We start from the raw sequence: 26351 nt of genomic DNA, 5'->3' as shown, positions 1-26351 counted from the left end.
CGTTCACCTGTACGGAGAAGGGGGGAATGCATGCCGGGGACGCCGTTCACCTGTACGGAGAAGGGGGAATGCATGCCGGGGACGCCGGTCACCTGTACGGAGAAGGGGGAATGCCGGGGACGCCGTTCACCTGTACGGAGAAGGGGGAATGCCGGGGACGCCGTTCACCTGTACGGAGAAGGGGGAATGCCGGGGACGCCGTTCACCTGTACGGGGGGGGGGCGCCGGTCACCTGTACGGGGGGGGCTGCCAGGGATGCCGTTCACCTGTACGGGGGGGGGGATGGGAATGCCGGGGACGCCGTTCACCTGTAAGGAGGGGAATGCCGGGGACGCCGTTCACCTGTAAGGAGGGGAATGCCGGGGACGCCGTTCACCTGTAAGGAGGGGAATGCCGGGGACGCCGTTCACCTGTAAGTAGGGGAATGCCGGGGACGCCGTTCACCTGTAAGGAGGGGAATGCCGGGGACGCCGTTCACCTGTACGGAGGGGGGGGGAATGCCATGGACGCCGTTCACCTGTACGGAGGGGGGGGGGGAATGCCGGGGACGCCGTTCACCTGTACGGAGGGGGGGGTGGAATGCCGGGGACGCCGTTCACCTGTACGGAGAAGGGGGAATGCCGGGGACGCCGTTCACCTGTACGGAGGGGGGGAATGCCGGGGACGCCGTTCACCTGTACGGAGGGGGGGGGAATGCCGGGGACGCGCCGTTCACCTGTACGAAGAAGGGGGAATGCAGGGGATGCCGTTCACCTGTACGGAGAAGGGGGGGAATGCATGCCGGGGACGCCGTTCACCTGTACGGAGAAGGGGGAATGCAGGGGACGCCGTTCACCTGTACGGAGGGGGGAATGCTGGGGACGCCGTTCACCTGTCCGGGGGGGACGCTGTTCACCTGTACGGAAGGGGGGGGAATGCCGGGGACACCGTTCACCTGTCCGGGGGGGGACTCCGCCAGGGACGCCGTTCACCTTTATGTGGGGGAGGGGGACTGCCGGGGATGCCGTTCACCTGTACGGGGGGGATGCCGCCAGGGACGTCGTTCACCTTTACTGGGGGGGGGGGGGGGGGGCGCCGTTCACCTGTACGGAGGGGGGGGAATGCCGGGGACGCCGTTCACCTGTACGGAGGGGGGGGGGGGGACTGCCGGGGCTGCCGTTGCCCTGTACGGTGGGGGGGGGCTGCCAGGGCTGCCGTTGCCCTTTACGGGGGGGGAGTGCCAGGGACGCCGTTCACCTGTCTGGGGGGGGACTCCGCCAGGGACGCCTGTACGGGGGGGCTGCCAGGGCCGCTGTTGCCTTGTACAGGGGGGATGCCGCCAGGGACGTCGTTCACCTTTACTGGGGGGGGGGCGTTCACCTGTACGGGGGGGGATGCTGGGGACGCCGTTCACCTGTACGGAGGGGGGGGGGGGGAACTGCCGGGGCTGCTGTTGCCCTGTACGGGGGGGGCTGCCGGGGACGACGTTGCCCTTTATGGGGAGGGGGGGGGCTGCCGGGGACGCCGTTGCCCTGTACGGGGGGGGGCTGCCGGGGACGCCGTTGCCCTGTACGGGGGGGGGCTGCCGGGGACGCCGTTGCCCTGTACGGGGGGGGGCTGCCGGGGACGCAGTTCACCTTTACGGGGGGGTGACTGCCGGGGACGCCGTTTACCTTTACGGGGTGACTGCCAAGGACGCCGTTTACCTGTACGGGGGGGGTGACTGCCGGGGACGCCGTTTACCTGTACGGGGGGGGGCCGCCGTTGCCCTGTACGGGGGGGGCTGCCGGGGACGCAGTTCACCTTTACGGGGGGGGGGGGGTGACTGCCGGGGACGCCGTTTACCTTTACGGGGTGACTGCCAAGGACGCCGTTTACCTGTACGGGGGGGGTGACTGCCGGGGACTCCGTTTACCTGTACGGGGGGGTGACTGCTGGGGACGCCGTTTGCCTGTACGGGGGGGGGGGTGACGGCCGGGGACGCAGTGCACCTGTACGGGGGAAGGGGGGGCGGCCGGGGACGCAGCTCACCTGTACTGTGGTTTGGAGGCCAGGAGGGAACGTTCACCTGTGGGGGGCCTTTCACCTGTAGGGGAGGGGGGGCGCCGTTCACCTGTACGGGAGGGGGCGACCCGGGATGCCGTTCGCCTGTAGTGTAGGCCATTCACTATGAAGGTGGGGAGCGGGCAGAGCTGCTATGTACCCATTCACCTTTGCGCGGGGCGTTCTCCTTTGCGAGGGGGGGACAGGTGGAGACACCGTTCACCTTTGCCATGGGGGAGGGACAGGTGGGGACACCGTTCACCTTTGTGATGGGGGAGGGACAGGTGGGGACACCAATCACCTTTGCGGCTGTGGACAGGTGGAGACACCGTTCACCTGTAACTGTGTATGGGGAGTGGTACAGGCAGGGGCACGGTTCATGTATATGGGGGGGCACAGGGACACCATCCATGTCACTGCAAACTCACTATAAACTCCCTTCCATTCCTGTCTCTAGTTTGTTTGCTGCACATGAAGCTTTGACGGAATTGATGCTTCTAGAAGGATGTAATGTAAATGTAATGCTATATTTGGTAAACATTTATTTTTATTATTATGAATCCAATATTCCAGGTATTTGTACAGCACCCACAATCTACATGGTGTGTTACATAAGTTCAGAGTAGTCCTTGTCCTCATGGAGTTTCCAGTCTAAAGTCCCTTCTGAAGGTCACATGACACTTCAAGCCTGAGCCGCCTTCTCTGCTGTTTACTTCCTGGTTTGGGTACTCCCTCAGATGTCCACATCAATGCCTGCCTATAAGATGTCCAGCTGTGAGGTCTTCTCAGAAACCAGAAGAGGACTGAGGTCAGAGGAGGGGATGTGCAGTTTCAGGTGCCATGGATTAGCTGTCTCCCGAACCTGGAAAGGGATTGGAGGAGGATTTAGTTGATTATAGCTGAATTTTCTGAATTTTGCAGCTGCTCTTTGTATCTGTTGGTTCATCCAAGCAGTTAGGTACTGTGACCATCTCTGGACATGGACTGTATATGTTTGCATACAAACTGCCTATAGCTGATCTTCCATTTGGTATTCAACCATAGCACACAGTTCTGCTGCATCCAAAATCAGCATTCAGCTACATCTAAATGCAGCAGCCTATCTTCTGTCCCTCACCCGTCTAAATGAAATAACACAGAATGACACCAATGTGCTGTATGGAGGCTTCAATAATTCTACAACATTGTACAGTAGTAAAAATGACCAGCTCTCTAAAACGCATCCCTACTGCAGTATCTGACAGCTGATTTTATTTGTCTGCACCAGTTAGGCAAATCGGTTCTTTTTCACCTATCTGTACTTGCGGAGAAGGAATATTTTCCTGCTGACATTGCAGTGAAACTTTAAAACGTAATAAATTGATTTTGGCGAATGTGCAAAATTTTTGTAATAAAGTGAATCAGCTTGTTAATTATCTTTTTACTTTCTAGAGGACCTCCATTTAGATGATGATCTTGTCGGCGGCTTTCATTCATGTGACAGTGATGATGACGATAGAACTTCCCATGCCAGCTCGAGCGACTGGACTCCCAAGCCTTGCATAGGTATAGTTTGTCACTGTTCTCCAAAAATTCACAGTAGCCAGAGTTAGAGACCCTGTCAGAGGGTGTGAGGGTGTCACAGTATTATTTCATAAAAGAAAACATTTTATACTTGCCTGTCTAGGAGGTGGTGTTTTGGAACTGCGTTCTTTTGAAGAGCCCCAGATGCTGATACAAGCCAACACTTCCAGTTGTGGTGAATAGTGCCTCCTACATCCACCATGTTTTGTAATGATGTAGCGCTCAGTGGGAGGTACCACAACCATTTGCAGTATGACACACAAAGGAGTGTCAATGCCTGGAACTTTCCAGGAAAGCAAGTTTTGGCTTCTATCGGCTATACAGAACATCTCTGATCTTGCTCTTTTAATACTACTAGAAAATTACAGCTCATTAAGGTTTAAAAGACAAAAGTGTCAAAAATGGTCAGATTCTCCTCCACTTAGACCACCTCTTTCTTTTTCTTAAACGTTTTGCATCCATTATTATTCCCTTTTCAATCTAACTTAATCTTATCTTGCTGTTACAGCTTATTTCCCCTGCATGCATCACAATGTAGCATCAAAAGGTGAATAAAAAGCTCTCCTAAAGTAAAGTTCATACTTCCACTTTGAGATTCACCATTTTATATGTTGCATAAAGGTTGCGCTAATGTGATACTAGTTTTAACCTCCCTGGCGGTATTCTTGAGTATAGCTCAGGGTTAACTTTTAGTATCACAAACGGTAACCCCCGAGCTATACTTGGGAATACACTTCAGCGTTGCTCTGGGATCCCACCAGCACTGGCCTTGTCCTGCGCTTCAGTGATGTTCCCTCCTGCAGCGTCCCCGGCCATGTCCTCCGGCCGATGCCGGCATCTGTCTTCCGGGTTACGTTCCCTGCAACGGAACCAGCGGGAATTTAAAAAATTTAAAAATTTGACATTCACTCAATCCACTAAAATCTGATAGTATTACATTACTGTATCAAACCATTTCACATACATTTTGTTCCTAGTGCTTTGTCCTGTGCCCTGCCTGCATTTTTACTGTTCTTTCTGCCTGGAAACTGAGAAATGTCCATGGCGTCCAAAAAGCGTCCCTTTAGGTCAAAAGCGGTTTTAAACCATCTAGAACACAGCGATAGTAAATCAGAACCACTTGCAGAATTGAGTGATAATGATTTGTGGGGAAATTCATCTTCAGATACTGAAAACGATTTTGCGACTAAGCTCGGTGATGTGCGAACTTGGCGCCATATTTAAAATTTCAGTGTTTTTGGTTTGTTTATGTTATTGAATTAAATTTATTATTATATTATTTTTTATGATTATTTATTAAATTATAATTTATGATTTCGTGTTTCAAATTTTATTATACCCGGGATGTTTACTAGACTCTTGTTTGGACAGATTTCAGTGACTTATTCCTAAGAATTACAGTCCTACAATAAAAAAACAACATATTTTCATTGAAAACAATGTACTGCTTTGAGCACAGAAATACTGACATAATCAGACCGCTAGGGAGGTTAATAAGCCTATCTCCTTGATTACATTACCGAAAATACACTTTTTAAATTTGCTATTTATTTACAATAAAAATCAAAGAAATAAAAATACACCTATGTAAATTTGCTACCAAATTGAAGCACTATCTGTGCTGAAAAAAGCTGGTAGGTAAGTGCAGAACTAAAACATCGCCAAAATGAAAACATGCTCTGGGAAGGCTGAAGTGTCACTTAGCAAGTATGTAGCCCAGCTGCACACCAACATAAAAAATACAAGCTAAAGTTATAAAAGTCACCCCAGCTGTAAAAATTCTGTTATGACTACATTTTCATATGAATTCTATTTTAGATCCCTTTTGGTTTGATTAGTTCATGGGTTAATATGGATTACTCCACTGGTTAGAAAAAAAAAAAAAAACTACCCCCACATGATAGATAGATATAGATATATATTCATTCATTTTTGTATCAATGGGATCTCTTGTGTTTCGCCCAGTGTGTTCAAACCTAATTTCATCCCATTTCTTAATAGTGTAATATTGTAAAAACACATTCCCGATTTTATGTTTTACAGGTCCTTACACATTTGTTCAACGGCACCTAATGATGGGTACTGATCCTAGGACCATTCTGAAGGATCTGCTTCCTGATTCTGTTGCACCACCTGATCTAGATGATATGACACTTTGGCAAATTGTGATTAACATACTGTCAGATCCACCAAAAAGGAAAAAGCGCAAAGACATTAATACTATTGAGGACGCTGTTAAACTTCTGCAAGAGAGCAAGAAAATAATGGTGTTAACTGGAGCTGGGGTAAGCCATTGTGTTTGAAGAATTTCATATTTTCCATTGCCAGTATTCATTATATTTCCGTGCCTGGAACTGTGGATTCAAATGTCATGAACCATACACTTAAAGGATATGTTCAATTTAAAAAAAATAAATAAATGCACATCTTTTTGCAGGTAAAAAAAATGTGCTTTTATTATTTTATTTTTATTAGGAGCCTGTAAATCTGCGGGTTGTGGGTGCAATGCAGGCTCTTGCAGACTGTCGGTGTATCTATATGGGCAAGCAGTTGTACAATGACAGAAACCATTCATGAACTACCTAGAGCTCTCACCAGCACTCTGGTAGTTCATTGAAAACCACAAGCTGTCAGCCACAAAGGCTGACAGTAGTTTTCCCATTGAAAGAACTCTGTGAATGAATGAAGCTGCAGAGTTGGCAATTGTGACAGCAAGTTCGGGGAGAAGATCCCCAGCTCACTGTCACTAGAATTGATGGATCAGGGAGAGGCTGCAACAGTGGGAGCATGTTGCATGTTCCACTCTAAAAATGTGTGGAACATGTTCCAAAGGCGAATTTTATCTTTTAACGTGGAATTCTAGGATAACCATAACTACTCTGTCCCCTCCTCTTTCCTAAAACCTATGCTTGCCTGTGTAAGAAAGATGTGTATACTTGCCTATTTTCAGGGCGGTCTGTTACATGATCTCCCTTGTGTCAGCCCGCAGTGGCTGCAGGGGAGAGAAGAGCGCGTTCTAACAATGGTTGATTATGTCAGGAGCAGCGAGGCACTCATAGGCCTCAATGGCCCATCTGATGTCAGCACTTCCTCTTCTGTCGCGAAGTAAATCAACCCCAAAGTGTACAAAACCATGGCCAATGGAGTTTTCTGAAATCTTAGAGTTAAAATTATTGAGCATGTTGGTCTCCTTTCATTGGTTTAGGATGTTCCATGGTAACAAGTTCACCTGTCCTAAGTGTTTATCAAACATTTTAGGTTTCTGTCTCCTGTGGGATCCCAGATTTTAGATCAAGGGATGGAATTTATGCACGTCTGGCAGTGGATTTTCCTGATCTTCCAAATCCTCAAGCCATGTTTGATATTGAATACTTTAGAAAGGACCCAAGACCATTCTTTAAGTTTGCAAAGGTAAGTTTAAATTTATAGTACATTTTAACCATGACACTACCGTTGTGTTGTGGGTTTTTTTTTTTTTTTATATATCGGTGAACATCTGTCTTCTAGAGTGACATCTTTACACCTCACTCCAGAAAAAAGCCCACAACAAGAGCAGTTTTTAGACAGCTCCATGCAGGTACTGTGCACAGAGTTGATCTGAATAGCTCTGTACCTTATAATTGCTACGACTGGTCAAAGAGCAACTAATTACAGCAGTCACATGAGAGGGTGTGTCCTTACAATAGAGGAAGTGGAGTGAATAAAATGAGTAATATTTGTTTCTGAACACATTAGAGATCAGGGGCAGCTGCAGATTCAAAATAAATTTAATCCTTACATTGCACATGGCTGCTAGGCTAAATGTAGAATTCTGGGAGAATTATTTTCAGTCTGCTGCAGGATGTAGAAAGTATTTGCGTACTCTCTTCACCAGTGGTGAACTTTGTGACTGTAGCAAGCCACTAGGTCAGGGGTAGGCAACCTTGAAGAGGTGGAGATCGACCTGAACAACATGGGAGAAGTCTAAGATCACTGGGCATGATGTCAGCCAGTTTCACCTCCTCACACCTGATTTAAACCTCTAATTGCCATACTACCGTGTCACAATCGCGTGCATTGCACAGCAATCATAGGTTTAAATCAGCTGGTGAGGATGCAACATATCTCCTCTTCACCACCTGTTAAACACACTCTGAACACTTTGCAGAGGAGCAGCAGTGATGCAACAGCCTACCGCTTTTGTGAATGACCCCCTAGTTACGTTCAGCAGTGGCACTCTTCGGGCCCGTTCACATGAAAGTTTGGGGTGTGGGGGGGGGGGTGTAAGACCCTGTAGTTGAGTCAGATTTACCACCCCCAATCCATACCCCCTTTAGCTGCTGAGGCAGCAGCCAAAGGTGTACACATGCTGCAGAAGGAACTACACCCCTGATGCTTTTGGTGGGTGCATCTGCCTGTCAATCGAGACCCATTCAAGTAAATAGGGCCACTCTGCAAGTGCCCTACAACTGAATGCTTCTGTGGGGTCCAAGGGGTTAAAGCAGTTGGTGAGAAAGCAACACAACGCTTCCTGTTTAACCCCTTGTTTGTTGTACTGCACAATGTTGCAGGGCACTTGCAGAGTGGCCTCATTCACTTGAATGGGTCATGCTTGGCAGGTGCTACACCCACCAACAATGACAGGGCGTACGAGCCAGCATCACAATGGAGACATCAACATATGCGGCTCTTGCTCCCTACTACAGCTCCAACGTTACGACTAGTCCCTCTGCAATGCACTGTTTGATGTTCTGGGTCAGCAAGCCCTGGCCGAGGTCTACTGGTAGATCACGATCTACTGGTTGCTGACCCCCACACTAGGTGAAAGGCAGCAGAGGATATATCTGTTCAAGACCACATGTGAACATAGTCAAATTCACAGACAGCAGGAATCGTATGGCTCATCCATGTGTGAACATCCTAGTCCAGTAAATGGATGGTGACCCTGGATGATGCCTGAACAAAAGTGGTTCCAAAAGATGTGGGAGATGCAGATGAGGGCATGGTCAGTGGGAGTACTGTAATTTCTGTGAACTATGATAACGTTAGGCCTTGCACTTGTACATTACTTGGCATGCATGCAAATAACATGAATAATATTTTAAAATCCACGTTACCATTTTTCTAGTCATTTTCTAAAATGCAGATACACTGGTACATTTAAATTAGAATATCATTTGTTAGAAGAAAAAAATGGAACAATACACAACCGTAGTGTGATATATTCCTTTCTGGTTTGTGTGGATAAGTATCGGTCATATAGATATATTACAAAGCAACTGGCTGATAATGAGGCTTCTTTGGAACATATTCATTGCACATTAGTGAGAAGGAAGTGTATGTGTGTATAGATACCTATTACAGTTCTGTGCTAATGCTGTAAATTAAGAAAGCTTTCAGAAGTAGAAGTGTTAATAGTTATTTTATCAATTAACAAAATAAGTTCAAAGTAAACGAAAAGAAGAAAAATCCAACTCAAAGCAATGTTTGGTGTGAGCACCCTTTTACCTTCACTGTATCGATTCTTCTAGGTACACTTTCACACAGTTTTTGAAAGAACTTGGCAGGTTGGTTGTTCCAAATGTCGTGGATATCTAACCACAGATCTTCTATGATGTAGGCCACCTCAAATCCTTCTGTCTCTTCATTTAATCCCAGACAGACTCGATGTTGAGATCAGGGCTCTGTGGCGGCCATCACTTCCAGGACTCCTTGTTATTCCTTACACTAAAGATAGTTCTCAATGACATTGGCTGTATGTTTGGGGTCATTGTCCTGCTGCAGAATAAAGTTGGGGCCAATCGCACTCCTCCCTGATGGTATAGCATAATGGATAGGTATCTGCCTGTATTTCTCAGCATTGAAGACACCATTGATCCTGACCAAATCTCCAACTCATTTGCAGAATTGCAGCCCCAAACTTGCAAAGAACCTCTGCTATACTTCAGACACTCATTATTTTAGTACCTATTATTATCCAGCCCTTTGGTGAACTAACTGCCTCCTCCTACAGCCAAATATTTCAGATTTTGACTCTTCAGTCCAGAGCACCTGCTGCCATTTTTCTGCACCCCAGTCCCTATGTTTCCTTGCATAGTTGAGTTGCTTAACTTTGTTTCCATATCAGAGGTATGGCTTTTCTTTCATGAAGACCACTTCTGGCCAGACTTCTCCACACAGTAGATGAGTATGCTTTGGTCCCACTGGTTTCCACCAGTTCTGTGCCGATGGCACTGCTGGACATCTTCCAGTGTCGAAGGAAAGTAACCATGATGTGTCTCATCTGTTGCATTAATCTTCCTTAGCCGACCACTGCATCTACGGTCCTCAACGTTGCCCCTTCTTTTTTTTTTTTTTTTTTTTTTTTTTTTTTTTTTTTGCGCTTCTTCAAAAGCGCTTGAACAGCACATCTTGAAACCCCAGTAATTAAAATACATATCTTTTGAAAGCAATCTTGGTTTACAGCATTTCTTCACACCTGACTAAATCTTTTGCACAGTTCTGTATATATTTATACTTTTTTGTTTCATTACAGTGATTATACATTATACGTATACATGGTTGTTAAATGCCATTTCAATCGTTTCATTACTTGTCTCCTTTTTTTTTTTTTTTCCCCTTTTTAGGAACTTTTTCCAGGGCAGTTTCAGCCATCTCTCTGTCACAAGTTTATTGCTATGTTGGATAAAGAGGGAAAGTTACTTCGAAATTATACTCAGAATATAGATACACTGGAGCAAGTAGCAGGAATTCAAAGAATTATCCAGTGTCATGGTGAGCAGTTTATTTTCTTTTGTTTAAAAATGTAGGTACCGTTAAATGCATTTTGTTGACAGCAATTTCTTTCCTGGCCTAAAAAAAAAAAAATTATGTGAGAAATTTTTCTAATGAGGGCATATAGAATGAAACCCGCCTGTCATACCAAAAATACTTTGGGGGCATGGAGAGCATCAGTGTGTAACTTCCCTGCTTGGTGTATATGGTGTATGTTGTTGCATGACTGAGATTAAAATATGTGATGGAAGGCTAAAAAGAATTTACCATCATATTTCTAATGTAGATATACATTATAACTGCCAAGCTTTAATTATTTTTTTTTTTTTTAGGTCTCTTTTTAATCTTTTATTTCACAGTAAATGATAGTTTCACTATTTTAGATTCCTAATTAGATTTTTTATTTTTTTTGGCATAAACTATCATATAAAGTAAAACCCTGTTTTTCAAGCTGCTTTTTTTTTTTTTTTTTTTTTTCCTTCATAGGATCTTTTGCAATGGCCTCTTGTCTAATCTGCAAACACAAAGAAGACTGTGAAGCTGTCAGAGAGGATATATTTAATCAGGTACTGTGCTTATTACAATGGGTCTTCAAAATGTTTCCTCATATTATATTCTTAAAGTGTTACTAAACCCCAGGACCCTGCATTCACTATATCTGGTCTCCCACAGTACACAGAGCTTAGTAAAGCTATTTTAGTAAATATAAACTGCTTAATCCTAATTAAAAGGTATGCGCTAATAACAAACTTGTACAAAGGTGTATATCATCATCCAAAAACATTTAGTGTTTAAAATAAATAATTATAGTGTCCAAACATAAATTCGTGTCCAAAAAATATATATATATCTTCAGTGACTTGAACCAATTGTGAAAAATCCACCACCAAAGGAGATTAAATGAACTCACCAGAGCTAATGGCTGGTCAGATTATAAACCAGCAACAGCGCTTGTGCTCTGGGAGCAATGAACCCGATGTCCAAATAGATATGGTGATGTTTCAGATACTTCCAGATAATAATAATCACAGACAAACAACTTTGCAGCCCAAGCTCTTGTGATGAACTTCTCCACTCTCTCTCATACCTCCTTGAGAGCATACAGTACACTCAGGGACAAAAAAGAGAACATAATGGTGCAATACGTTGTTTTAATTTTTCTCTTTAATAAAAAAGGTATAAGGAAACTCACAAACAAGGTGTCCAACAGACACCAGCTTCAATCGCAAAACAAGGTGAGATACAGTTACCGCTCACAGCGGATCTCTCCCATACAGCACAGAACAACAAGGCTCTCTAACGTCCACATTGAGTAGGCTACGCCCAACCGGTTTCGTCACACTGACGTCATCAAGGGTGTGACGAAACCGGTTGGGCATGGCATACTCGATGCGGACGTTAGAGAGCCTTCTTGTTCTGTGCTGTATGGGAGAGATCCGCTGTGAGCGGTAACTGTATCTCACCTTGTTTTGCGATTGAAGCTGGTGTCTGTTGGACACCTTGTTTGTGAGTTTCCTTATACCTTTTTTATTAAAGAGAAAAATTAAAACAACGTATTGCACCATTATGTTCTCTTTTTTGTCCCTGAGTGTACTGTATGCTCTCAAGGAGGTATGAGAGAGAGTGGAGAAGTTCATCACAAGAGCTTGGGCTGCAAAGTTGTTTGTCTGTGATTATTATTATCTGGAAGTATCTGAAACATCACCATATCTATTTGGACATCGGGTTCATTGCTCCCAGAGCACAAGTGCTGTTGCTGGTTTATAATCTGACCAGCCATTAGCTCTGGTGAGTTCATTTAATCTCCTTTGGTGATGGATTTTTCACAATTGGTTCAAGTCACTGAAGATATATATATATTTTTTGGACACTAATTTATGTTTGGACACTATAATTATTTTAAACACTAAATGTTTTTGGATGATGATATACACCTTTGTATAAGTTTGTTATTAGCGCATAACTTTTAATTAGGATTATTGTTGCCAAAATTTATTTTGGGTGGGATATGCTGCTGACACTTTGATGTTTTTTGTAAGTGCCGCTTTTTTCTTCTTTTTTAATTTGGTATAAACTGCTAAATACCTTTTCTCATCAGCAGTATATAGCAGTCTTGTGACTTCTACCAGTGTCCAGCCGAGCACTGGTTAGAGCTTGTAGTAGATTTCATTCTTTTCTGACTGTTCTATGAGGCTGCATAACCCCCAACCCTCTGTCTGATCAGTTATCATTGGCTATGTGCCGATCACATGCACCTTCCCAAAGAAAAAAAAGATGGACTGGGTACAGTAGAAGAAGCGGAGGATCAGAGAAGACAGGATCAAACTGACTTTTTTACACAATTCAGAGCATTTGTCCCTTGGGTTCCACAATTAGTATAACAAGCATGCTGTACTGCATATACAGACTGATTTTACTGTTGTGGGTTTAGTAACACTTTAAAAAAAAAGTGCAGAAACATTTTGAAGAACCCTCATAGTTCAGTGCACACTGCTCTATAATTTTAGATACTGTTTTTAATATATAATATTGGCGATGTGCCTCATTCCTTAGTAAATGACGTTCAGCTTTAAAAGTGATTCTTAAGGTTGTAATTTTAAAAATTAAAAAATTTTATAATTACATGCTCTGGTTTGCACAGAGCAGCTCTGATCCTTCTTTTTGAGTCCAACACAGGTGGTCCTGGCTGCCCCCCCCCCCCCCCCCCCATATCGTGTGCCCTCAATAGAGAGCCCCTTGCTACAGGGGCACTCGAGCAGGCTCGTTCTCGTGCTGCGCTCTTGTGAATGGACATTGTCTGTTTACCCACAGAGTGCTGGGTGGCCCCCTGTTCTCCTCATTGGCTCATCAGCTGTGACTGACAGCGGCAGGAGCCCTTGGCTCCCACTGCTTTATGAGCCAGTGAGGAGAGAGAGACCCGGGAGAGCCGCGGCTCCCTTGCACATCACTGGATTGAGGTGGGGCTCAGGTATGTATAGCGGAGAGATGGAGGAACTGCACCCGGAAGTTTTTTTACCTTAATGTATTACAAGTTATACCCTAACTTCAGGTTGGGTTTAACTTTAAAAAGTTAATTTGAACCAAGCTGGTCCAAAACAAACTTTCATTCACTAACAGATGTGCTTGCTTGATGTACTCATAAACTGTATGTAGCATCAACTACATACAGTATATAACATTGTGTTCCAGCAGCGGGTTGGAGACTTTGTCTTTTTCCAGGAACCAAATTAAGTCAGGCTGAGCACTGCTTGGCCATTCAGAGGAATCTGTGTTTTATGACTGAATACAAGGCTTCCTCTGATTGGCTGAGGTGGGGGATTGATGTCAATCTTCACCCCAGCCAACCAGAGGAAGCTTTGTATTCATTTAAAAAGAGAAAAGCTTCCTTTGAATGGTTTAGCACTCAGCCCACCACAGTTTTGTTCCATGAACAGGATGGGAAATCTTCATCCTGCTGTTAGAACACAGCACTCTATACTGTATGTAGATGAAGCTACAATACAGTTTATATAGCACTCCCAAGAAGTGCATCTGTTAGTGAAGGAAATGGTGTATTTGGAATAGATTGGTCCAAATGAACTATTTTAAACTGGTTGTAAAATAAGTGTGTGTGTATGTTTTATAAATTGGAAAAGAAAATGCCATACTTACCTGCTCTCTGCAGTGGTATTGCATAGAGCAGTCCCTTACCTCCTCTTCCTCCGCTGGTGGTGTCTGCTTCTCTTTTCCTGCATGTGTCCCCATAGCAAGCTGTGTGCTATGGGGTTGCACCTGTGGGCATGCTCCCATGCCAGGCCGTATGCGTCCATAAACACACACGGCGCAGCTTGGCTATCCATGCCCCTGCTTCCTTTTGAATTTGGATTTGACTGAAAGCAGCGGGAGCTAATGTCTCCTGTTGCTGTCTGAGTTTCCTGTAAGATCAGGAAGTGAAGAGAGAAGACCTGCTGCCAGGCACAGAGCAGGATGGGGGCGGGGGGTATGGGTTGTAGGGGGAAAACAGTAGGGAGGTGTTGTGGTGTTTTGTTTTTTTTTTATCCTTTAAAGCAGTAATAAACCCAAAAGTAAGCATTTTATTATATTGCAGCTTACCAATTATTAGATTTGATGGTTGTATTAGTTTCCTTTTTTAGGCTTGTTTTTTTTTCTTCTAATTTCATCTGGTGAATCGGCCATCAAGTCTCCAGCAGAAGACCACTTAACACTAGCAGGGGTGAATAAAATGATCAGTTTTTATTCATTTATGTAAAACCTTTATCCCAAAAGGAAAGGAGTTTGGCTAAATTTGTTAGTGTATCTGAATTTGCTAATACATTTAACACTAACCATCCCCCCCCCCCAACTTATAATGGTGCTGTCTGCTGTGCCTCCTATCCCATTCTTTCAGTGTTGTGTCTCACTAATGCAGGAGGTGTGTTACTGGTCAGATCACCAGGTGAAAACAGAAGGGAAAGCCAAAGAAAACTGATGCAGCCACCACATCTAATGATTGGTAAGCTGCGATATAATACATTGTTGGTTTTGGGTTTAACACCGCTTTAATGCAGGGACTGCATTAAGGTACAAAAAACTTGTAGACTTTAGAGCCGCTTTAAGTTAAATCAAACCTGGAGTTTGACTTTAAATCAACTGTTACTACAGAACACAGCAATGATTTGGCAGCTGGCAGTAATAACTACAGTGTGAGGGACAAGACAACTGACACCATTCTTTCCATGCCTGTTGTATTTTTGTGCAAAGTGTGTTTGTCTGGCAATCCGTTTAGAGTAAATTTGGTTATGCACCTATATCTGGGTCAAACTTAAGTGTATTTTTTATGAAGTAGAAATGAGGATTTTGCTAGTCTGCAAGACCCTTAAATCTTTGGATTTTCTGGATTCAAAACAGGTACCAGAGAGTAACAAATGCCAAAATGGGTCTGATCATAAAAGCAAAAACATTTTAATGAGACTATTTTTATTTTATGAACAGGTTGTTCCACGATGTCCTAGGTGTCCAACAGAAGAGCCCCTTGCAATTATGAAACCTGATATTGTATTTTTCGGGGAGAATTTGCCGGAACAATTCCATAGGGCAATGAAATATGACAAGGATGAGGTTGACCTTCTTATTGTTATTGGTTCCTCGCTGAAAGTGAGACCAGTTGCTTTAATACCAAGTAAGTGCTTTAGTGTCAACAGTGAAGTATTAGAAAACTGTACACCTCAGATGAAAGTTATCTTTTTGTGTAGTGGTATATTGATGTGCTGCCTTTTTTGTGTTTTTGAGGATGCCAGTTGAGTGCATAGGCTTTCTCTTTTCTGAAAAATATTTGATTGAAAATAGCTGAGCAGAAATGTATAATTGTATGGATTTAACACTTTAAAGCTCCCCTTGAACTGAAAGGCAAGGTCTTGCTATTTAGGAGGCTTAGAAAATATACTTGGCTTACAAAATGAAGGGGGACATTCCTGTATTGTCCAGGAGATTCTGAAAATGCTGAGTATCCTAAAGTCCATAAGCAGTCGCTAGCACATCTGCTGAGATTTGGGATCGTAATCATTTTCAGGATTTTGCCTTTTTTTTTTTTTTCTGTATTTTTAATGCATTGAATAGTGGAGGGATCTGTTGTAACAAGTGTACTTTGCCTTTTAGCGCAAGGTCCCCATTTAAGTACATTATAGTGTGTGTGAGCTCTTTCATGTTGCTTGTAATATCCAAGTGAACACAAATGGGGTTTTGCTGCTATTCTTAACCATTAGGCACTTTTTGGTCACTCCCTGACAAGGTACCCTAACTGTTCCCTAGTGTAAGGGCTACTTGTCAGGATAGATTTTTGGAATTGCAACTCCTAACTTGTTTTTGAAAGCACATTTTAATTCATACATACAATCAATAATTTTCACGTGTGTATCAAGTCTAAGCATTTAACCACCTCAACACTTTCACCCCCCTTCCTACCCAGGTTTTTTTTAAGCTTGCAGTGCTCTCACATTTTGAATTCCAATTATGCAGTCATGCAACACTGTACCCAAATGAAATTTGTATTATTTTTTTTCTAGATAAAGCTTTCTTTTGGTGGTATTTTAACAACTTCAGTACTGTGCCATAGTGAGTAGATGGCTACAGCACTGCTCTTGTCCTGGGAGGACATCCTCCCAGAATGCGCTTCTCTCATGGCCCCTGGTGTGCGGATCAGGCACTCTCTGTGACCGCTGTGTCCTTTGGACACAGCCGATTACAGATCGAGCTAAAGGGCCTATCACAACAGCCCTTTACCATGTGATCAGCTGTGCCCAACCATAGCTAATCACAAGTAAGTAAACTTGCCAGTTATGCATTTCCTTTCCTCATGCGCTGTCACTGGGTGATGTCTAAGTGGCAATCTTGACAGGGCACATCTACACTGATAAGCAGGGCTCTGATTATCAGTGCAGTCCCATCAATGTCATCTATCGGTGCCCATCAGTGCAGAAGAAAATTTACTTAGTTGCAAACTTTTATAACAGAAGAAACTAAAACTTTTTTTTTTTCCTTACATTTGTTTAGCAAAATATGAAAAACCCAGAGGCAATTTAAATACCACCAAAAGAAAGCTCAATCTGTCCATAAACATGATAATTATCATTCAAATATTCAAAATGTGACAGCGCCAAATGCTGAAATTTTGGCCTGGGCTTGAAGGTGGTGAAAGTGCCCAGTATTGAAGTAGTTAATCACCATTGGGGTCACCACTTTTCTTTTGTTTCCATTATAAAATTTTGTACATTTTCTTTCTTAAATGTAGGCCAAAATTATTCTTCTACATTGCTTTGGTAAAATTACAATCAGTGTATATTTAGTCTGTATGGACTTTGTAGTGTACAAACTACAATATACTTGAAAATTGATCAATCCTGATTTACTGACTCATTTCTTGAGGTTCTGAAATGCCACAACAGTACAGATATCCCTGAAATAACCCCTTTTTGGAAAGTAGTCCAAAGTATTTAGTAAGGGGCATGGCGAGTTTTTTGAAGTTGTAATTATTTTGTCTTGGACAATGAAGAAATTTCAAGGTTTTTTTTTTTTGTTTTTTGCTTTTCATAATTTTTCAGTTTTTTTTCACATAATGTCACCAGTGCAGTACAGCATCATATGACTGATGTGGCGGTAATTAAGGATACTGACTGGTAACAGCATGTGACCAGAGCAGTGTAGTGTTACCGTAGTGCAACTGTACTTTGGGAGGAGAAGGATGAGTTATGATTGCTTGTTATAGTAATGATCACTGTAACAGCAATCGTTTTAATTGTCACAAGTGGCTTTCATTCATGACAGCTTGCTTACTATTGTGATGCTGTGATTGGCTACAGCTATCACATGGTAAAAGGCCATGTACTATGTGAAAACTGTGATCAATCACAGACATTACAATAGTAAGCAAGCTGTCATGCATGGTATGATACCCCTTGTGGCCGGGTACCAAGCATTACTACAGGAGTGCGCCACTGCATGCGCTAGGGAGGACTTCCCTGGACGACCTCCTAGAACTGGAGAACCACCCCAACGCTGTGTAATGGTTAAATGGCCCATCAGGAATATATGCTGCTTAATAGACTGGTAGAGTAGAACACTAGAACTCAACAAAACCCAGACAAGCAAAAAATGCAAATAGACCAGTGGCAATAGTCACAATTGCATTAATCCACTATAATAGGTGAAATGTCACTATATATAGTATAAACACAAAATACATCAGTCTTTACAGTCCTTTGAGCAAGTTGATGGCAAACTCCCGCAGCAGGCAAAAGTGGAACACACTTGCTGTGTATGGCTAGAAGCCATCTATGTGTAACTTTGTTTCTGTGCTTTTGGCCTGGTTCATTGATGTTATAGGTCCTCATCAGAGAGCAGTGCCGCTTTATAAAGCATTCTTTAAGTTCTGATGATAACCTCAGCAAAAGCACAGACCTGTTAATTGAATGGCTTTGCTTCTTTGTTTTACTGATGGATGGCAGCTCTTGGATTTCTTGCGAGGATTTGAGATGGGTTGTTCCCAGCTATCAGAGGAAAAATTACAGGATGTTGCCAGGTTTCTCAGCTATCAGTCGGATGTGGTATTCATGGTACACAGAAAATGAGGTTTAGCGTCCCAGTCATTTGTGAGATCATGTGACACAGCACTCCCAGCTATCAGCGAAATGGTTCTAGGATGAGTCTGTATCCCCCAGCACAAAGTGGGAATGGCAGTCATGGCGCACACACATGATGAGGCGTATAGCAGCGAAGACTAGGTTGACTGAATGCTCAGCTAACAGAGGGGAGGTCTAGAGATGCATCCTAGAGATCTTCCACAAGGCTATCAATGCACATGTATGTGCATTTTTATGTTGACACAAGGCACTTGATCAAACTCCGTTCAAGCTGTTAAGGAGTAACTCCACTTTTGTTTATATAATATAAATAAAAAACACAATGGAAATATCTTTCATCCCTGGATGATCTTTGAACATTACAACATTTTATAAAAATTTGGTGCAGTTTTCTACTTTTGGGTGTTTGCTTTGTACATTGTAAGCTATACAACATTAAAGCTGGACTCTAGACAGATAGACGTACATTAAAGCAGCTCTTTAATTATTATTAAATAATTATGTGTATTTTTAAATGCAGGCTGTGCAAGTACCTGAATCTGACCTTGATATCAGCCTCTTGCAGTAGTCTCTGTATAGCAGAGTCAGAATGTGAGAGGAAGCTGTACAAGGTGCCAAATGAGTTCATGTGCTGCAATAAAGTATGCTGATGAGAGAAAGTAGAGTAGTTGACCTTATCACTGTGCTATTCTCCTTCTCACTGTCTAGTCCAGCAATGGGCAAACTACGGCCCGCGGGCCATATACGGCCCGGCGGACCTTTTAATCCGGCCCGTGGAGCGTGATACTGTCAGGATGGCTGTCGGGATGTGTGTAGGCGGGGCAGCGTGACGAACGTGAGGGGAGCTAGGCTCCTCTCACAGTCCGCCCTGAAGACCGGAACGGCGCGGGAACACGGCGAGAAGAACGCGCGGAGCAAAGGTAAGTGAATTGACACGGGGGACTTGGCTTACTACTTGGGGGGGAATAGTACTATCAGATGAATTAATATGGGGAATGAATTACTATAGGGGGGATGAATTACTATATGGGAGATGAATTACTATAGGGGAGATGAATTACTATATGGGGGATGAATTACTATATGGGGGATGAATTACTATATGGGGGATGAATTACTATATGGGGGATGAATTACTATGGGGGATGAATTACTATGGGGGATGAATTACTATAGGGGGGATGAATTACTATAGGGGGGATGAATTACTATAGGGGGGATGAATTACTATATGGGGGATGAATTACTATATGGGGGATTAATTACTATGCTTACTATGGGGGAATATTACTATACTTACTATGGATGACACATACACATCATTCATCTACTCTTGGTCCGGCCCCCGGGTCCAATATATGAACCCATTGCGGCCCTCAAGTCAAAAAGTTTGCCCACCCCTGGTCTAGTCACAAGGTGGGACCTGGCCCAGGGTGACCTAGGCTCAGAGGAAGTGATTTGAATGTTGCTGTTCATCAGACTGATGCCATCTAGTGGCAGAAGAAAGTACTGTTGGGGAAACATCTGAATTGTGAATATTGCAGCAAAAGGTTTTTGTTTTTTTTTACCTGGAACAAGCATGCAGCCAGTCAACTGTCAGGGCACCTGATATTTTGAAAGTGCAAGCTCCAAAGCAGCCTTTTTGCATCCTCACTCTGCTTAGTAAGTTGCTGACCTGGAAAAAGCATGCAGTCAGTAAAGTTTTAGGACATCTAACATGCAAATGCACATACTAGAATTGTTAAGAATTGATAACGATAGCAGCCCTGAAATTTGCACCTTCATAAAGTCAGAAGTCGCCGTTCTCATTTTCCTATCCTGATTTAATGTGAAAGTATTCAAGCTGTCACATGACAAACCTGACCAGCAAGAGGATAGCAGCTAGACTGAATGTTGTGATTGGTTCACTACTGTCATAAAGAAGCTGTCAAGGAAAAGTTGTAATACAGCCCTCTTACTGCTACATACTCTGCCTTTCCTCACAGTTTACAGCAGCAAAGATTTAATTTATGAATTAACTTCTCTTCTGCATAATCCTTTAATTTTATAGACTTTACTTCTTAGCACTCACTTATTCTCCCCCCAAAGCAAAATAAATAACTTCCATTAATAGTGATTAATTCAGTTAATAACTTGTAAAGTTTTTATTTTTAACGTTTTTCTTTTTTGTTTTTATTTAGGTTCCATCCCACACGAAGTGCCTCAAATTTTGATTAATAGAGAGCCTTTGCCTCATCTTCATTTTGATATTGAACTGCTTGGAGACTGTGATGTCATTATCAATGAGCTAAGCCAGAGACTGGGCGGAGAGTATGCAGAACTCTGTAGCAATTCCTTGAAACTTACACAAATCACAGAGAAACCTCCCCGGCCAAACAAAGTGCTTTCCATTATGCTAGATGCACAATCTAAGGCTTTGGGCACTGGCCATGGTTTAGTCTCTCAAGATGGCCTAGCTCACCCAGAATTACCTTTGACCCCACCACTTGAAGACTGCTTGTCATCGGAAAGTGACTCTGAACTTTCTCAAAGTTGTAAAGGAAAAATTACTGTAGATAGTATAAATGGTAGAGAAGTATTTACACCACCAGAGCCTTCAGAACCTGTAAGTGAAACCCCAACCAGCAACACTGAAGAGCCAGAGAAATGTGACAATGAGAGCAGTATTGATCCGTCCAGGACAAGTTTGTCCAAAATGGCAAAGGAGCAGATAAGCAAACGCCTAGATGGTAAGCATACATTTTCAGATGACCGTTGTTACAGTGGCATGGCAGGTTACCTACTGATTGGAATTACATTTTTCATGTAAAGCTAGATTCTAAAAAGCAGAAGCTATACATGTTACAAGTGATTATATTTTTAGAATTTTTTTTAACCATGTGCTTTCTAAGCCCATTCTGACACTTCTCTCCTACATGTAAAAATGATCATTTTTTTTTACAGAAAAATTTGTTTTTGTGCAGTAGTTTTTTTTAACGCAATTTTATTTAAGAAAAAAAAAAGTACACTTTTAATGAATTTTAGTGCACACAAACATAATATATCCATTTTTTGGTAAAATATATTAGACTGAGGTTAAGACGAGTAAATGGATACCTAACATGTCACGCTTTAAAATTGAGTATGAATGTAAAACGGCACCAAACTATAGTACCTAAAAATCTCTATAGGCGCCACTTTGCCTTTATAGGTTACCAGGTCTGGAGCTAGAATTATTGTTCTTGGGACCAACACAGGATGGGGGTGCTTTAAAAAAAAAAAAAAAAATTGATTTGAATGTTTGTTTTTATTTTTACACTCTTTTAATGTATTTTTTTTCTTTTATCACTTTCTATTGCTGTCACAAAAAATGTAAACATCCAAAGCTCACTGTACAAATTCGGCAATGCCGAATCTGACTGAACTCCCTGTGCATGTGTGGGAGTGATGTCATCCCCGCCTAGCCAATGACAGTGGCCGGCAATCGAAACCCCGAAGTCGGCTTCCCAGGCAAGCAGGCAGCAGCGGGTTGTTGCATTGCTGGAGCCAATGTGAGTATGGTTCCGCGTTAAAGTCGGAATCTCTCCAGAGCCTGGACCTGTTTAGTGATGTTAGCCGACGGCAAGCTTTAGCCCACCGTCAGCTGAATACTGATCACAATATTCACAACTAAGTGCACTCCTGTGTCCCACAGGAGAAGAAAAACCATAAAAGCATTGGCCCTACTTTTAAGGCCGGCATCCGGAAACAAATTAACAAATTGGTAATGGCCTTGTATAAAAACTTGTTTCTGTTCTAAATTATCCTTAAAGTGGACCTAAAGTCTAAATGTAAACAGGTATAGTTCCATGTTTGGTCACCCAATATATTGAAGATGCAGTACATAATGAAAATCTCCTTACATTATGAAGATAAATATCTCATGTTTACAAGGTAACAATGCTTTTCTTTGGACATAAAGGGTATCAGGCCTGCCACCACTTTATGCTATCCGTTGCTCAAAACCTTAGAGGTAGGGAGGCTGATGACATCAATAGGGCTTTAAGAAAACTGATGCCCAGCAACCACAGTAAATTTTTTTTATTCTTCCAACAATAATACCGTTATTCTGTCAAGCTAATGTGTCCATCAAAATGTCTGATTCTAATTCATGTTTTTTATATATATATTTTTTTAGGCACACAATATTTATTTCTATCCCCAAATCGCTATATTTTCCATGGTGCAGAAGTGTTCTCCGACTCTGACGACGACCTGTCATCCAGCTCTTGTGGAACAAACAGTGACAGTGAATCTTTACAGAGCCCAGGATTACAGGAACCTGTAGAAGAAGACAGTGAAAATGAAGATTTCTACCCCATTAAATATGATCATGACTCTGACACTGAAAATAGGGCAGGCTTTGAGGAAGAGCCTGAAACTGCTGTAATATATGAGAACAATGAGATTCTAGGTGATGACAGTACAGACACAAAGTTATAGTATGGACATTGCCTTAATATCCACCAATCACCAGCATTAATGATTGCAACGTGGACAGAAAAAAAAGCATGTCAATATGTGGACTTAAGAGCATGCACAACAGAAGATGTTACTTTACATATATTAAAACACAGGAAGTAAATGGTCATAACTTTTTTTTTTTCTCCAAGAAATTTAAATTTACACTAAACTGTTCTGTAACTAGTTTTGTAACATTTTACCTTTTTTTCTTTTTACTATTTTTTTTTCCTTTGCCTAGTGATTGAAACTCAGATGCAGTATTGTGATTAATAATTTTTTCTTAAGAAAAAAAAAACACATTTTCATGAAAGCTATTTAAAAGTAAGGTTTAAGTTAAAGAAACAGCTAAAATAGGCCAAAGACAAGTTTGTTTTGTTTGTTTGTTTTTGTGTAACAGTACATTATTGGGTAACAACACCTTTTACATTTTTCCTTTTAAGTGTGTTTTTTGTTTTTTTGTTTTTTTTTTCTTGAACTTTTTTATCAGATAACTACATTTTATAGATAACTCTTATTCCTTGATTTGAGTTAGTTATGTTACTGTTTTTGTAATATAGGCTTTGGAGAATTTTGGGGGAAAGGAGCCAATATAAACCAGAATTTTCTTAACTATCTGCCTTTTTGATACTTGCGTGCATATCTCCAGAAGATCAAAATGGGAATTTGCATCTCTGCATAATTACATCTGTTTTCTCAATATTTATGTGATTTGCAGCTTTGTTTAAAAGAAATATAAATGGAAATGTTGAGGCTCTTCTTTTGCGTTGAGAGTATGTGCCTAATTTATTTTTTGGTCTGCTTTGTCTGTATGGGTGGGAAGAGCTTTGTCCTCCTGGTAGAATTTGTATCGAAGAGTACTTTCAATAAAAATTCTATCATCTTAATATGCAAGCTACTTGTAATATATTGTTGATCTGCGTTAATGTCTTTCAGTCAGTATTTTATAATATTGAACATTCTTGTATAAAATATTTGTACTTTTACCTCTTTAATATCTACTTTTTTGCAGTATCTAAAAAAGAAAAAAAAAATAAAGTGAAAGTTTGAATCCATCTAGAATCAAATAGAATCTCAGTTCTGAACAGACAGCAGTAAGGCCCATACACCTTCTGGCTTGCTAAACCTTGAAGATAAGCTTACAACCTTTTTAAACCAGCCCAGCCAATGCAGAGTTTTAAGTTGAACCCATCATTTGATAGCATTCAGATATTTATTATTTATTTTTTCAGGGTTGGTTTGCTGAACTTATGAACTCAAAACGTTGTGTACCATTTGAAAATGTATATTACATCTGTGTACATGGTATTCAATGGGATACATGCTTTTCAAACATAATCCATCTAAGCCATCTATGTAAATGTAACATTTATATGTCTCCTTTTAAAATGAATGTTGCATTCTGTGTATGTACCACGTTTACTGTAATTGAAAAGAATTATCATACATAAATTTTGATGATTTAATTTAGGCCAGTGGTGGGTTTTTTTTTTCTCCCATATTGCAAGCAAGTGTGCATTTTGGTCTGGACCTCAGGTGGGAATTTTTTTTTTGGGGGGTTGTAAACATATGGTTCCTAATACGCAACCAGTCAAATGTGGGCAGTTGACAGGTATATTTCAGATTTCAGACACGCCTGAGCTATCCCGCAGTGTAGCTGTTTAAGCCAACAGTCAGTCACAGGTGGCAGAGGTGTTTCTTGCCTTTTGGTTAGCTGACCTCTGCCCTTTATCCTCAGCTCTACGATCCCTTGTAAATTGCCCTACCTGACCTCTGCCTTACTGCCTCCCTTTACAGTGCCCCACTCTCCTGAGCCCTGCTGACCCCTTTGTGCTACCCTATTGTCCTCCAACCTGCTGACCTTTGTCCTCCGCCTTATTGACCTCTGTACTTTGGCCTTCTGCCCTCCTGTGCACAGTGCTAGATTCTTCTGACCTCTTACACTGCCCCAAATACTGCTGACCTCTGTAAACTGCAATAGTTACTACTGCCCTACACACTACTGACCCCCTAGACACTGGCCTACATAATGTGAATGGTAAGTTCCTCAAGGAAGCTATCTTTTAATGTAGGTTGAGTTTTTATATTTTTACAGTGACATTTGCTAGTTTTATTAGACTTTTTGGAGTTTTCTCAATGTCATCTTCTGTTTTCTATTGGGACCTTGCTAGTTGATTTGTTTATTTTAAAAAAGGTGCTGCACCTCAGTGATCTTTGATCTCTTCCATGGTCAGGTAGATCTCCACCTTTGAAAGGTTGCCTGCCTGTGCTGTGTAGAGTGAGAGCATTTATAATCAAAGCCAGAGCTTGACAAATTTGCTTTGAAGCTAGGTCAAAGCTAGAGCTTGACAAATTTGCTTTGAAGCTAGGTCAAAGCCAGAGCTTGACAAATTTGCTTTGAAGCTAGGAGCCAGCAAAAAAAAGTTAGGAGCATGGTTTTTTTTTTTTTCCTCTTATGAACAGCTTTCGTAAGGAGGGTTGGGCCATTTTTTGCAGATTGGCTGGTGTCGAGGGAGAGGGGAGTCTTTTTGCATGGTGGCTGTGGGTCTGCTGTGGGAGGGGGCGGAGGGTGTATGGTGTGTAGAAAGGAAGTGAATAAGCAGCAGAGCTGAAGTTTTTTTTGTTTTAGGATGTTTGAGATGGATCGGCTGTTCTCGGAGCTGCATGTCTGGGGCGGCGGGCAATGGGTGTTGCTGGTGCCAGTGGTGAGTAGGCTGGGGGAAGCCCAGGTGTCAGGACGTGGTTTCTGGTCACCATGGCGACCTGAGATCTGTTGAGCCCTGCACCCAATATTCACCCTGGTTCCCCCCTTGATACGTCCCTCCGTATACACGCTTGTTTTTTTTTTATATATATATATATATATGCACATGGACTTTACTGGCATCCCAGTCTTAGTCTATAGGGTTCAATATTGAGTTGGCCCACCCTTTGCAGCTAGAACAGTTTCAAATCTTCTGGGAAGGCTGTTCATAGGGTTTAGGAGTGTCTGTGGGAATGTTTGACCATTCTTCCAGAAGTGCATTTGTGAGGTCAGGCACTGATGTCGGTCGAGAAGGCCGGGCTCGCAGTCTCCGCTCTAATTTATCCCAAAGGTGTTCTATAAGGTTGAGGTCAGGACTCTTCAGGCCAGTCAAGTTACTCAACCCCAAACTTGCTCATCCATGTCTTCATGGACCTTGCTTTGTGCACTGGTGCTTGGTCATCTTGGAATAGGAAGGGGCCATCCCCATACTTTTCCCACAAAGTTGGGAGTATGAAATTTGTTCAAAATGTCTTGATATGCTGATGCCGTAAGAGTTCCTTTCACTGGAAATAAGGGGCCAAGTCCAACCCCTGAAAAACAACCCCACACCATAATCCCCCTCCACCAAACTTTACACTTGGCACAATGCAGTCAGGCAAGTATCGTTCTGGCTA

At 42.5% G+C, this 26351-nt stretch overlaps 1 protein-coding gene across 1 annotated transcript in view; it reads left to right on the top strand.

Moving 5' to 3' along the window:
• The window catches only part of SIRT1 (sirtuin 1), a 29977-nt gene extending 5576 nt beyond the window's left edge, over window positions 1-24401 (top strand). The window contains exons 2-9 of the mRNA XM_089687771.1: window positions 3454-3567; window positions 5629-5870; window positions 6844-6996; window positions 10191-10338; window positions 10825-10904; window positions 15310-15496; window positions 20633-21181; window positions 22609-24401. Coding sequence (XP_089543897.1) covers window positions 3454-3567; window positions 5629-5870; window positions 6844-6996; window positions 10191-10338; window positions 10825-10904; window positions 15310-15496; window positions 20633-21181; window positions 22609-22913 — 1778 coding nt within the window. The 3' untranslated portion in view covers window positions 22914-24401. The remainder of the gene's footprint in view (window positions 1-3453; window positions 3568-5628; window positions 5871-6843; window positions 6997-10190; window positions 10339-10824; window positions 10905-15309; window positions 15497-20632; window positions 21182-22608) is intronic.
• Window positions 24402-26351: the final 1950 nt, after the last annotated feature.

This window comes from Staurois parvus, unplaced genomic scaffold, assembly GCF_062004578.1.
Source record: "Staurois parvus isolate SC_StPar_1 unplaced genomic scaffold, SC_StPar_1.0 ptg000437l, whole genome shotgun sequence".
Classification (NCBI taxonomy): Eukaryota; Metazoa; Chordata; class Amphibia; order Anura; family Ranidae; genus Staurois; species Staurois parvus.
This window is presented reverse-complemented; position numbering and strand designations above follow the sequence as displayed.